General features: G+C 40.8%; 1 protein-coding gene across 3 annotated transcripts in view; it reads right to left on the reverse strand.

The window, feature by feature from the left end:
• LOC101742216 (phosphatidylinositol 4-phosphate 3-kinase C2 domain-containing subunit alpha) overlaps window positions 1–13,752 on the reverse strand; it is a 44,700-nt gene extending 30,948 nt beyond the window's left edge. For 2 of the 3 annotated variants that reach the window (XM_062671723.1, XM_012691719.4), the window contains exons 1-10: window positions 13,319–13,752; window positions 8,743–8,863; window positions 8,180–8,305; window positions 7,220–7,757; window positions 6,355–6,505; window positions 3,706–3,899; window positions 2,590–2,680; window positions 2,363–2,506; window positions 1,381–1,469; window positions 450–687 (exon numbers count right to left, since the gene is read on the reverse strand). In XM_062671723.1, coding sequence (XP_062527707.1) covers window positions 450–687; window positions 1,381–1,469; window positions 2,363–2,506; window positions 2,590–2,680; window positions 3,706–3,899; window positions 6,355–6,505; window positions 7,220–7,757; window positions 8,180–8,305; window positions 8,743–8,863; window positions 13,319–13,430 — 1,804 coding nt within the window. In that variant the 5' untranslated portion in view covers window positions 13,431–13,752. The remainder of the gene's footprint in view (window positions 1–449; window positions 688–1,380; window positions 1,470–2,362; window positions 2,507–2,589; window positions 2,681–3,705; window positions 3,900–6,354; window positions 6,506–7,219; window positions 7,758–8,179; window positions 8,306–8,742; window positions 8,864–13,318) is intronic. The other variant, XM_012691720.4, reaches the window with a different exon arrangement.
• Window positions 13,753–15,161: the final 1,409 nt, after the last annotated feature.

A 15,161-nucleotide genomic window follows, 5' to 3' on the forward strand; every position in this document is an offset into this window, starting at 1 on the left:
AGCTCAAGTCTTATTTTAATGTATATTCTTATTTTTATGAAAATTATAATATGGAGTGAAATGAAATGAAATGAAATGAAGATGATTAATTTGAGACATTAATCAACTGGGATGAAATAAATGAAATGAGATGAGATGATATGGGATGAAATATAATCTCAGTAAAATGGTAGTTATTTACTGAGACATTTTCAGTGGGCTTTTTGGAGGATCCCGAGAAGTTACGTCCAGCAGCTTTGTTTCATTTTCCCACATTTATGCACTTTCACAGATATCAAAAATAATAAACCACCGTTATTACACATTCTAACCTGAAGAAACACTAAATGGACAAAATAAAACAAAGCACAACAACTCGCGTTCCCGCCAAAAAGCCCCCAATTCTTCTGTCTACATAGCATGGATAAGAGAGAGCTATCTAATATCAATATGTTTATCGATTAACTCACCGAGCAATATCGATAAATTATCGAACGATAGCATCGGCGTGGCTCCCTGCGCCGGGAACAGGTCGTCGAGCGTGAGGTGCGAGTCCTTCGCGTCGTCCCTCTCGGTCCTGGCCAGCGTGCTGTCCCTCCCTTCGTGCAGACACAGCGTCACGTCCTTCTCCAAGCGCACGCACTCGCGTATGTAATCGTATTCGCTCAGCGAGCTGCCGGGCGTCAGATACTCTTTGGCTCCCCGCACCTGTGACGTCAGACTGGGTACAGAGTGTGACGCGGCAATGGGATATCAATCATTGCGAACAAATTGTAGCGGAACTTATTTGGGCATTGTCAAAATATTCAACTGAGGGTAGAGCGTCTTGTGAACCCGCATTGGTAGCTACAACCATCCTGCCTATTTCTGATATTATTGGTGGTAGGACGTCTTTTGAGTCCGCACTGGTAAGTACCACCATCCTGCCTATTTCTGCCGTGAAGCAGTAATGCGTTTCTGTTTGAAGGATAGGTAGGCAAATGGGACGCAGAACTCGATTCTCAAAGAGGGTAGCGTAATCTACGACATTCACATCTATTGCCTTCGGTAACCAATTAACACCAGGAAGGCCATGAGTTCATCCGCCCATTTAAGAAATTAAAAGCAAGTGTAACAAGCATGATCGAAATGTTTTCGTAAATTAACAAAATAAAATATGGGTGGATTTATCCATATTTTAAAATGATCTTTGGATTGCCTTCATCGATATAAATAATATATATTCGTTGATATAATTCACACAGCCATTTCAGACATTTGAAAGTTTAGACAATGATATAAACAATGCCACAAATAGTAAACATACACATTCATTGTGTGCAGTTGTAAGACTTCACAATTATAATAACGACGAATATTTTAGATTGAAATCAGATTAATGTGAACATTTTTATATCTTACCCTTAACATATATCCAGACATGTCCTCCCTGATGTCTTCATCCAGTGAACAGACTACTGTTAATATCACGTGTTCGACTTTAGATTCCACTGAAAAAAAAAGTATAATAGTAAATGCATATCACTACGGATCATTCATTCAGTCATACGGATCAGTCATTACGGATCCTCCCGATCCACTAACGGTGCTTTTAGGTACCACAAGCACCGGTCACCGTCCTCCCCAAACCCGTCGCTTGGGATGAAGGGCTCGACGAGTAAATTAACCCATAGACACAGCCCACTGAGTTTCTCGCCGGATCTTCTCAGTGGGTCGCGTTTCCGATCCGGTGGTAGATTCTGCGAAGCACTGCTCTTGCTACGGCCAGTGTTAGCAACAGGTTTGAGTCCCGTGAGCTCACCTACTGGTTAAGTAACGCTGATATACCCTCTCTAAGTTATCAGTATAGGTTTTTTTTTATTGCTTAGATGGATGGACGAGCACAGCCCACCTGCTGTTAAGTGGTTACTGGAGCCCATAGACATCTACAACGTAAAATGCGCCACCCACCTCGAGATATAAGTTCTAAGATCTCAGTATAGTTACAACGGCTACCCCACCCTTCAAACCGAAACGCATTACTGCTTCACGGCGGAAATAGGCGGGGTGGTGGTACCTACCCGTGCGGACTCACAAGAGGTCCTACCACCAGTGATTACGCAAATTATAATTTTGCGGGTTTCATTTTTATTACACGATGTTATTCCTTCACCGTGGAAGTCAATCGTGAACATTTGTTGAGTACGTATTTCATTAGAAAAATTGGTACCCGCCTGCGGGATTCGAACACCGGTGCACGGCTACATACGAATGCACCGGACGTCTTATCCTTTAGGCCTCAACGACTTGATAAAAAAAACTGTTCACATAGCACAGGCAATCTCAGTTTGTGGTCCGACGACCGTATGCGACTTGTCTAACTTTATCTACGTTCAGAACTCACCATCGGACGTGAAAGTGATGGGTTCATCGGAGTGAGCGTGATGAACTAGTATCTTGATGCTCGTGTTGGGCGGGTACTTGCCGCCGGACCTGGCTGCTATGACGTGCCCTGGGTTCGTCCTCTCATCAGTGTACACGAACTTTTCTGTGCGACATGAAATATACAAATCAATACGAAATACTTATGTAATATATACAAACCAGTAAAGACTTGTCTTTTTAACTCACTTCGAACGTCAAGAGCCATTTTAAGAAACGCTTTGTGTTCGCTGTCGTAATTTCTTGTTCTGATCTTAACTATGCTATCGTAAAGTTTGTTCTGAAACAAAAAAAAAAAACGGGTAATTTATGTGACGAATGTGAAGGGTAAGTTATCTATCAACTTTTTTTTTCTACCTATGCTGATAGCTTTGAGAAGCTATTTCAGCTTCACCCTAGCCTGTAAGTGAGCTCACGGGGCCCAAACCGGAAGTGTTGCTAACATTGGCCCTAGCAAGAGCAGTGCTTCGAAGAATCTACCACCAGATCGGAAACGCGACCCACTGAGAAGATCCGGCGAGAAAAGTGACCGGCGCTTGAGGTATCTAAAAGCACCATTAATGGATCGGGAGGATCCGAAATGACATGTTTAGGGCGACGTCAACTGTTTACCATTCGGTCCACAGGATCGGGTATGTAATTACCGGCGGCTACGACAAGAGGGTTTTCATGTCGTGCCGCCTTCTCTAAGTGGCGCAATGATGCCGACTGTATATACTTACTAATTAAAACATATATGGAATACGATACACACAATATATGGAAATGTGAATATAGAACAAACGAAATAAATTTTTGAATGAAAGAGCATATCTCTCACGGCTCACCTGACAATTAATAGTTATCGGAAATTTTAAGGTAGACTGGAAAATAGTATGGGTAACCAGATAAATGCGTTTTATTTAATAACAAAAATAAATGTCGGTAAAATTACAAAAATAAATAAATAACGCCCGTCTGGTGTAATGGTAAGTGACATGGTCACTACACAAGGTGGTCGCGGGTTCGAATCCCGACAAAGGAAGATATTTGTATCATAAATATAAAAACATGTCTTTTCCAGGGTTATTGATGTATGTGTATGTGTATAATAAAAATCTTACATTTATTTCGGTTATCTGGTACCTGTAAGACAAGTTCTTTACGAACTTAGTACGAGACCAGTTAATGTGGCGTGATTGTTAGTAAATATTTATTTATTTACTTATTATTTATTTATTTATTTAAATATAGCTTAAACCAAATAAAAGCCTTCCATCCCTCGATACAGATCTGGAATTTCAATAATAATGTTTGGATACAGACCGTGGTGGATCTGAGCGCGACGGCGGGCACGGAGGGCATTGCCTTTGGCGGCGGCGACGGCATGACGGCAGGCTCGCGCTTGCCGACGGTACCGTATACGGGCGTCTCACGCATCTCAGTCTCCCCGTACAGGAAATCCAGCGGGTCGTACTCTTCGTAGACGCTACTCGAACATTCGCTGCCCACCGCATATTCTGAACAGTTCACAGGGTTTTTTTATTGCTTAGATGCGTGAACGAGCTCACAGCCCATAGACATCTACAACGCCACCACCCACCTTGAGGTATGAGTTTTAAGATCTCAGTTTAATTACAACGGCTGCCCCACCCTTGAAACCGAAACGCATTAATTACTGCTTCACGGCAGAAATAGGCGGGGTGGTGGTACCTACCCGTGCGGACTCACGAGACGTTCTTCCTAACACCAGTAAACCATCTGGTGTTAAGTGGTTACTGGAGCCCATAGACATCTACAACGCCGCCACCCACCTTGAGATATGAGTTCTAAGGTCTCAGTTTAGTTACAACGGCTGCCACACCCTTCAAACAGAAACGCATTACTGCTTCACGGCAGAAATAGGCACGCGTGTGGACTCACAAGAGGTCCTACCACCAGTAAAACTTGTTAGGAATAAACCAAATAAGTCTTTATCTTGTAATTTCTTATCAACTTAGCAGCTTACCAGCTACTGAACCAGTGAAGCTCAAAAGGTGCCCTACCAGCCTTGAAGAAAGGGAAATAATATCAAAGAGTCAGATAGTGTGTCATGGCGTGCAACCTCTTTCATAGAACATAAGACCTTCAACGACTAGACATAGACTAAGACAGAGACTTGACAAGAATTCGAAAAGAAATGAAACGAGGGCGGACGTGACTAGTGGCATACAGTACTTTTAATGCCTTCCTTAAAAGACGTACACGAACCAGATGACAAATAATAAACAAAAAACGAACGAACCGACCGTTCATAATGAGAAAGTAACAGGAGTAGCTGGGGGTGACCGCGGTCGCATAACCCTTATTGACTACTACCTTTTGCTCGCGACTCCGTCCGCGTGGAATAGTTACTTTGGCATAACGCTAAATTTTACCCCCACTTCATTTACGTAGAAAGTGAAAATATTTTTGAATTATAGAATATTAGAAACTATTCAAAACCCTATTTTGAAACATTCTTTATTGGTGCTCCACTTGTATTGGCCTTACCGTGATGTTATAAAGCCTATAGCCTTCTTCAATAAATGGGGCTATCTAACTCTGAAATAATTTTTCAAATCGGACCAGTAGTTCCTGAGATTAGCGCGTTCAAACAAACAAACAAACAAACAAACAAACTCTTCAGCATTATAATATTAGTATAGATACTGGCTGTGTGGTGTAAACCTAAAATGCACCACCACTTCTCTTGGGTTTAGTAAAAGGCGACTTAGAAATTCACTAGACAAGGTAAGATATACTGTGAACCAGCATACCTACTCCAGGTACCATCATCCTACTTATTTCTGACGCGAAGCAAACGTTATGTTCAGTTCCAAGACATGAGTTGCACAAATACGAAAACGAAACTTATTACTCATCAAATAGGGCAGAGATTTACAGGTTGCGATGTCTATGGGCTACAGCAATCACTGAATACTAAATGGCTATATACAGCAACAAAATATTTCAAACACGCTGACGATTCACAAGCAATGGTTGTGCTTAAGCAATCATAAAATTTCATTTTAATTGATGAATTTAGTTATGTAGGTATGTGTGCATTCGGTGGGGATCTAAAAAATAATGTTTCTACCAAAATGGATCGATTTTAACCAATGAATCAACCGCAGACTGTAAAAAAGGCACAGTTATTTTTCCTGTTTCTGATAAAACACAATAGTAGATTACAATTATTTTGAGTAAAATTAATTTACTGCATAATAAATAAGTAATCATTAAACAAGAGTGTGGAAAAAAAAATTCAGGTGGCTACATGTCTTCGTATTCCTTTCATCTTATCGCAAGATATAATAAATAACCAGAAAAATTTTTTTTTTTGCACAAATCATCTGTCTTTCTCATCATCATCATCTATGTTATCTATGCATCATATTGTTTTTAAGTTGGTTGACAAATCGATCTTCCCGAAATCGACCTTATTGTAAATCGATTCTTCAGGTTCGTATCGATTCGAAGAATGATCTATTTCGGGTAGAATCTCTAGTTTTCGGCAATTGAAACGTGCACAATGCAAGGGCGAAACTTGTGATAATTAAAGTAAATTACACAATCAAGCATGCATTTTTCTAACTCGAAACCGACAACAGAGAGAGACTGGTGATAGCCAATGTAAATTAACCCAATCAAGCAAGCATTTTTCTAACTTTATGTATCCAACAAAACAAAAAAGTATGAAGATGAATGATAACCTTTATGACCAAATGCAGATACTTATGATCAATAAGAGACTTAGATCTCATGTCTCGGGTCGGCATTATCTCTGATAACCACTTAAAACCGGCTATGTAACAAATAATATAATATTTATACCATTAAACCGTAATTGTCCCCAAATATAATGTTTTACGAATGAAAAGTATTTAAGAGAATATAGTCTTTAAAATAACACCGATAAGGTCGAATAATGAGGATGAGACATGTACCACTCACCAGGATTACTTTGTTCAGTTAGTAGCGGATCAAACGCTTCTAGCACACTGACTCTTACGCTACCTTGACTGCCGTTCGGGTTTCGACCACCAAAGTCGATCAGGTTCATTGATTTAGGGAGACTTCCTACTGTGTCGTTTGATTCGTTGGACTGTAACAAGCATTAGAAAATTCAACCATAATTGTGTATCATTAAGGCATATTTACGTTTGCACCGGTACAGACGACATTAACATGTTGACTGCCATGTAGGTCACCGGTGCCCTACGCGGCACACTGAAGTATTTATATCTATTTCGATTACAAAACGTCTGAGCTGCCTAACTTTGCCTTCTGTTGTTTGTTAATGTATGTATTTTAGTCTTTTAGGTCTCTTAAAGATATTTTCTCTCAGTATCTTCGTATTCATCTTTCCCAGAATCTACTACAGCCTTTCCCAAAGTGGGCGATAACGCTTCCTAGTGGGCGCTGCAGGCTTAAAGGTGAGTGGTAAGAGACCCAGAAAGAAAATGGGGGCGTTGCGTAGAGACTTGGGAGGCGATTTGTAACTTTATCTAGGAGGACTATTAAACACCGACTGAGTTCTCGCAATAGTGGTTTTTAAGTAGGTGAAAAAATGGGGGCGCTAAATAATAATTTATTCTCGAAGTGGGCAGTAGACAAAATAAGTTTGGGAACCCCTGATCTACTAGATATTCCGGTGCCTTAATAAGAAGATCGAAGAAATAAATCGATATAAATACTTTAGTACGCCAGGTGGGTCACCGGTGACCTACATGGCAGTCAACGTGTTAATAACGTTAAAATAAGTAAGAAAAGTTTGTATTCTATTAACGGTATTGCCGAATATAATTTTAGCGCTCACCCCTATGCTAACTTCAGACGATTTCCTCGAGCTATTACTGTCCATGCTGTCCCTTGACGGTTCCGTTTTAACGATCGTCTGTGTGGTGTCGTTGCTTTTGTTTTGCGGCTGGTTCGAGTTCGGCGGGTAAGCGTGGGCCTGACTCAGCTGCGGGTACAAGTTCGAAATAGGCATCGGCGGACGAGATATCATGTTCGTCGTGTTGTAATTGTACGCCGGTGGATATCCATAGTTGGGAGTGACGGGAGCTGACATCCGCGTTTGGCTGTATGGAACGGAATACATCGCCGGGTTCCCTGGCACGTATGCGGGCGGCGTCTCCGGTGGTGCAGCTATGGGCGGCGTGTAATACGAATAATTCGGCATGGGTGATGGCATGCCGTAGGGCGCGGAAGACGGATATGGAGGCATCACGTTGTAAGGGGGATAGTTGTAGTTGTATTGCGGCGCGTAAGGATAACCGGGCCTTTGGTTGTACGGATGATTATTCATGATTACAGGCGATTGTTCTGTCAAGTCTTCAGTTTTTTGACCTAGTCTGAAAGAAAACGGATGAACTGTAAAACTTTATTGATATAATCATGACACACAAATATTTATTATATCATTTTTATTTATCCAACTTTTATCTTTATGGTAACAGACTGCCTAGAATCTTATATAAATTCTTCTTTTAACTAGAACTAATCTCCGACATTATCGAACTACTAATGACGTTCTCCGTAGATCAACAAAAGCAAAGACTCATTCAATTCTTAATCCTTATGTTGGGTACTAGTGTTTTTTATGACCCCAACGGATTTCGGCCATTTTTACTGCGAATCGGTCAGACGTTTCGAAGACTTCGACTTTTATGTTAAGATGTGCGGTGGCATCCTTGATCTAAGTATTGATAGGCCTACAGTTATTTTGCTCACACTGACAAAGAAGTTTCCACTTATAATAAACATAGCATCTTACTTGTTGATCTGGTCTATATATTCTTTGAGTGACGCATGTGGATCTTGCGGTGCTGCCTTGCTGGTTGGACTTGCAAACGAGATCAGGTCGCTGCTCTCGTCCCTGGTGGGACTCGCCTCAGATGACCTATAGTAAAGTTGCAATTAATAAAACTAATGTTTGGAAGAAATGCCTGGTGAGGATATGTTGATTTAAAACGTAGAATTATTAGAAAGAACTTTCAAAATTATATTTCAGCAACAAGTTTCTCATACCGGATTCATTGTGTTATTAATGGAAATTCTTGGACTCGAAAAATATATATTTTATTACATTTCTTGGCCTGTACGCATTGTAACACGAGTAAAATCAGGCGACACGATGGTCTGAAGGTCTCATATGACACTCAAAGGGCGGGGTTGCTTTAGTTCCAATTCGTACTTGCTAAATCGATAAATATTTGTGCCTAAATCAATACTTTTCTGTTGGAATTAAGATAGTTAAAACACAATGGAATAGCAAGCTTCTTGATAAACAGTTCTATCAGACGTTGAACAATACGAAATTTACACAAAATTGACTACCTTGGAGTTTCGGAATTGGATCGTCCACGAGGTGGTTTCCGCGGAGGTGGCGGCAGCGCTGGCGGGGGCCCCTCGTCCTCTCTGCGACGATAATTGACAGTGCCCAACTCCCGTCCATTATCTACGCAATCATATCGCGCAATGATAAAGCACCATCCAATCGTGACAAACGTTTCACATGTTTTTATGAGATTAATTATATCTACCGTTATCGCTATGTACTATTTCGTATTTATATTGTTTTGGGTTTTTTTTTTTAAGCGACCCATTTGTTTATTTGGTGTTTTCACTTGTAATACAAACAATCAACATCGATTTACAATTTATACACTTTATTATTATTCATAAAGTAAGACGAATGAAACTGTGTAGTATATGAGTAGTATATATGTATATAATTGTTTTATTTTCAATTATGATTCAAAAACTGTAAATATCTGTACGAGTATGTGTGTTTAAGTAATTATAAATATTGATGTATAATTTATTGCGTAACGTAAGAACGAAATGTCAAATGTATTTCTAAAATTTGATGAATTTGAAATTAAAGCAATAAAAAACACTAAGCATTAAATTGGCTCGATTATCGCTTATACAGATAAAGAAAAGTTGCCATCTGAGTAATAGAATGCACGACGAAAAGCAATAACCTCTTATAGAGGTTTCTGTACATATACAATGGTATAAGATGGATCGTGTCAAAATATACCATAGTGTGCATCGTAAAATATTGTATTGAAGGCAAATGAAGGCAATTAAGGGAGCTTTAAGGTTTAAAGGGTACTTTAATTATGATATGATTGAAAGATTACTGGTGGCCCGGAGGCCTTTCCAGTTTCACCAGGACAGACGGGCGAGCAAAGGCTCAGCCAGGAGGGGTGGGATTTGCTAACAACTGCCCGAGCGCCTCCGAAGGAGACCTATCAACTCAAGAGCAGTTGCTTTGCGAATAAATCTACTACCGGATCGGAATCGCGACCCGCTGAGAAGTTCCGGCGAGAAACTCAGCAGGCTGATGCATGAGTTAGGTTGCACGTCGACCTCTTTGTCGAGTTCGACGAGTACGGTTACCGGGGTCCCTAAGCCTGCTCCTAGAGCTAGAGCTGAAGACATCTAATGCAAAGGTTATTGGATCTGATGGATCCATAAGGACGTGTCTAGGGCATTGACGGTGACTGGCTCCTGCATGATCAGAATTCGGGGAGTCAGCGGCGGCAACGATACTTTAATTATGTACCGGTGTGTAGTGTGAACAATATTTGCATCACAGTGTACTTTACAAAAAAAAAACGAGTAGAAACTTCAGATTCTAAGATACCCGATCATTAATGTATCATAACCATTGGTAATGTAAGTCACAATTATCACGATTGCATTAATCAATGCCCCATATACAAGAAGCGGTTCGTTGACCTTACACTTCCTTTCATTGATGCTTTGCTTCAGTGCGGCTCGTCGAAATGATGCCGGCTAATTTCTGTTGTTTTCACAAGTTCAATTGAACCAATAAGTGGACTGACTCACAACAACAAGGCTGCTCTGTGTCGGAAGCATTCAATCATCTCAAACGCGCTTTGAATGGAAATTTAGATGGATTTCGCAAATTGTTCGATGATTATTGTTTTGATACGAAAAAATTATGCAACAACTACGGTGTCGGATCATTCAACTTATTAATTAGATTATTCTTACAATCAATTGAGGTTTCGACCTAGATTGTCTATTTCTGCCGTGTAGCAGTAATGCTTTCCGGTTTGAAGGTTGGGGCAGCCGTGATACTATAAAACATAGAACTCATGTCTCAAGATGGATGGCGGAATTTACATTGTTGAAATCTATAGGTAACCACATAACATAATTATATTGTGAACTGAGATAAGTATGCTATGTACCTACATCTATGCTTTTTTTATGGTTGAGGGATAACTTGTGGCCCAGAGGCCTTTCCAGTTTCACCAGGACAGGAGGATGCACATGTATGCTATGAACTCACCATAACATCATTTATTTATTTTTCTCAAAATCATAAACTATAGTTCACCATTTTCTTTTCCTGCCTATTCGCTGGTAGCCTAAGGGGCTGTGGTATACGACAGCTGTGGGTCGCAGGTCACCAGTTTGGGGAGGCTTAAACGACGAAAGGAAGATCTTCCACCGAGCGGGTGATATTGCTCGGTAGACCGACGGTCCTAATGTTGTTGTTCGGAACTTGTATATATACAAGCTTGTCTTGTAAATGTCGTAACCAAGATTCAGGCATCTGTCATATATCTTGTGTTGTATGATGGCTACCCGCCACAGGGCTATACCAGCTTCGCAAACTGGTAGGTGAGCTCACGGGTTCAATCTGAGAGAATATGCTAACACTAGCCCTAGCAAGAGCCTTGCTTCGCAGAATCTACCACCAAATCGGAATCGCGACCCACTGAGAAGATCCCGGGACAAACTCAGTAGTCTTTGACTAGTAAAAGTAGAAAGACTAGAAAAAATTATGAAAAAATATATGAGTAGTCTATTATCAAAGGTGGCAATCTGTGCATTTGGACAAAAAAATGTTATTGATATGTCAATACAGATTGATTTGAATATAATCGTCTCCTTCAAAGAATACGGTTCAAAACCTGCATTAAATAAAGGTTAATACTTAACCTGTTATTTATCTAAGATGTCGTTCAGAAGAGTTTTGTGTCTGCCAATGGAATACAAAGTCAATAATTCGTTTTTCTGATTTACCAATAATTGTCCAAAAGTCACATTGCCGGCTTTGATAATAGTCGACTCATATGTGAGGTGAATATTAAACTTTAAAAAAACTAAAGAATCACTTCAAATCACACACAAACATTATACTATCTCCACCCATTAGCTAAATTATATGTTTTTCAAATTTAAACACTATTAAACATTGTGGCACAATTAAATAGTGTTCACGATAACAGATAAGTTATCACAATTCTAATGGCTGTCTTCTGTGTGGGACTCTAAAATGATAGTGCTGCTCCTTGGTAGATTCAAATTGAGCTTTATAGAGTGGGTCTTTGTACAGATATGAAGTACCATGACACTCAGAACTCAACTTAGCGGTACCTCGCAAATAACTTTAAAATTCAACACTGTTTCAATTAGTAAAACCCAACAATCCCAAATACTTCAGGAAGTTCACAGGGATACTCTACAGAATTACTAATAATAAATGTTCCTTCCTCATAGTAAAATACAAACTGAATTCGCCAATTTCAATTTGCATAGTTTAATAACAGATTCCAGAGTTCTCTGATTCAGACACACTTTGAACCATGCACTGTGAGAAACTTTAGTGGTCAGTATACTTTCGTCGACAGGGCAATAAAAACCATAAGTCCAATAGATAGCATTTCATTAATATGCAGAGTCAGAAGAATACCACTGTACCATGTTGTCTGCTAAATACCTGTTACAATTTATGATTATGGAAAAATCATTGACAAGAAAAAAGACAAAAAATGGCACCACATCTTGCCCTCTCCAAGAATCCATATTATTAGATAGTTTTCAATGAGCAATAAAAATCATTGTTTATGACATATCTAATGTTAATTTTCAAATTATCAATAAATCCCTTCCTCATTAATAGTTCATTATTTATATCCTTTTGTTGTGTACAACCTCACATCTTGCCTGATGTAAGTGGTTACAGGAGTTCAAACAGCAGTAATGTAAATGAAACCACCCCTCTTTAGGCTTCTAAGTCTCAGTTTTATAGTACAGCTACCTCACCCTTCAAATACATTACTGCTTCACAGGAGAAATAGGCAGAGCAATGGGAAGTAGCCGGGTGGGCTCACAAGATGCCCTATTTTTTTTTTTTTTTTTTTTTTTTTTATTGCCCTTGTAGGCAGACGAGCATACGGCCCACCTGATGGTGAGTGGTTACCGTCGCCCATGGACTTCAGCAATGCCAGGGGCAGAGCCAAGCCGCTGCCTACCGCTTAATACTCTCCACAAGCCTCGTTTGAAGAAGGACATGTCATAGCGCTCGGGAAACACCGTGGAGGGGAGCTCATTCCATAGCCGGATGGTACGTGGCAAAAAAGACCTCTGGAAACGCACTGTGGATGACCGCAGTGGCTCCAGGTAGTATGGATGAACTCTACTCCGGTGGCGGGCGGTGCGATGGTAAAATGCCCTACCACCAGTAGTGAATTATTTTAGTTATTTGAGTAATTTTACTTTGCTCAAGACTGCCCAACAACTATATTAAAAACATTTAATCAGGAAAAGGGGGCAGAAGGTAGCTGCTTTGCAACTGCTATAATTTTCAAAGAAAATTTTCTTACACCTTGTATCTTTGATTACTTTATTAGTCTATTGTTTGAGTAACTAATCAGTTTGTTTTAATTATATGTCGTCACAAACAGATCAAGAATTATTACAAACTACCTACCTAATAAGTTAGTACCCGCGCGAGCCAAAATCAAACAGAAGAAGAAGAAGTTAGATAGTAATTTCCTCAAATATAAAACTAGTTCATTAGAAATTTTCGGTTGGAGACCTTGGATAATCGGTTATCTTAGGTAAACAAAGTTACGTCAAATACCTGTGCTAGAAAGAAGCTTCTGCCTTCGAAATTGTTCTAGCGCGAGACTTTCTAAACTCAAAGCCTGCGCCTTTTCTAAATCCGCTTGAAACTGAAGATCGTAGTCAGACATTATCTAAATTCATTTATAACATTTCTTAAAAATCACAGTATACGCGTGGGAATTAAAAAAACACGATTAAATATAATTATGAACACACATCTCAAAAAGATTAAATTATTGCGTGGGATTTGTTGAGAATCGCGGCACAATTACAACCAACGTCAGTTAACTAAAATGCAAACCCTCAAATAACGCTTGTGTTGTTTAATTTTCACTCCATATTTCAATTTTAGCAAATTTCAACTCAGTTTTTATTATTTTCTTTTACTATGTCAAGCAAAATGTTTGCATCATTCAAACTAATTTATAATCATAAATTGTATTTCACCTTGTCAACGTTTGACGTAGAAGTGTGACGTTTTTTAGCTTGAATTTCTTGATGCGAAAAAGAGACAGAACTGAGAAAACGTGATAGCACATATCGTTTGCTTTTTGTTGGGTAATAATAAGATGCGAAAAGTTAATAACATGTCCAATATTTTTAAATCGACTAACAGCGTTGTAAGCTGTCAAGCTTAGCACTTGTATCGTTTATTCTAGCTAAATCCTTCAAACCAAATCTTCATTTACATAATTTGTTGTAAAATGCCGAAGACTTACCTGTTAAATGTAAAACTTAATTAAATGCGTAGTAAAATGAAATCAAATAATCACTTAGGGCAACTTTGGTGTTATGTGGTTACTGGAGCCCATAGACGTATACGACGTAAATGCGCCACCCACCTTGAGATATAAGTTCTAATTCAAATCGAAACGCATTACTGCTTTACGGCAGAAATAGGCGGGCTGGTGGTACCTACCCGCGCGGACTCACAAGAGTCATAGTCACTCACCTACCGGCAAAAACAGGAGATTGAACCTTGAGTAGCGCTCAGTAAATCCAAGGCCATGTGATTCCACAGGCCCTGGAGAGTGCCACCTGTCGATGCCAATATCGTGGTTGGAGGCGTCCGTATCGGGGTAGGGGTGCAGTTGAAGTACCTCGGCTTCATTCTGGACAGTCGTTGGACCTTCCGTGCTCACTTTCAGAGCCTGGTCCCTTGTTTGTTGGGGGTAGCTGGCGCGTTAAGCCGGCTTCTGCCCAACGTCGGGGGGCCTGACCAGGTGATGCGCCCTCTCTATACGAGGGTGGTGTGATCAATGGCCCTATACGGGGCGCCCGTGTGTGGCCAGTCCCTGGCCGTGGGGGGGGCGAAGCTGCTGCAATGGCCGCAACGCACCAGCACGGTCAGAGTCATCCGTGGTTATCGCACCATCTCCTTTGAGGCAGCGTGTGTACTGGCTGGGACGCCGCCTTGGGCTCTGGAAGCGGAGGCGCTTGCCGCTGACTATCAGTGGCGGGCTGACCTTCGTGCACGGGGCGTGGCGCGTCCCAGCCCCAGTGTGGTCAGAGCGCGGAGGGCCCAATATCGGCGGTCCGAGCTAGATTCATGGTCCAGACGGCTGGCTGATCCTTCGGCTGGTCATAAGACCATCGAGGCGATTTGTCCGGTCCTTGTAGATTGGGTGAATCGTGACAGAGGACGCCTCTCTTTCCGGCTCACGAAGGTGCTCACTGGGCGTGGTTGTTTCGGTGAGTTCCTGCACCGGATCACAGCCGAGCGTCGGCTCGCAGAGTGCCACCATTGTGGTTGTGAATTGGACACGGCAGAGCATTCACTCGTCCGCTCGTTGCCTGCCCCGCATGGGAGGAGTAGCGCCGGGGTATTCCGTAGGATAATTCACTCTAACCGGTGCCAT

Source organism: Bombyx mori, chromosome 13 (assembly GCF_030269925.1).
Source record: "Bombyx mori chromosome 13, ASM3026992v2".
In the NCBI taxonomy this organism is placed as follows: domain Eukaryota; kingdom Metazoa; phylum Arthropoda; class Insecta; order Lepidoptera; family Bombycidae; genus Bombyx; species Bombyx mori.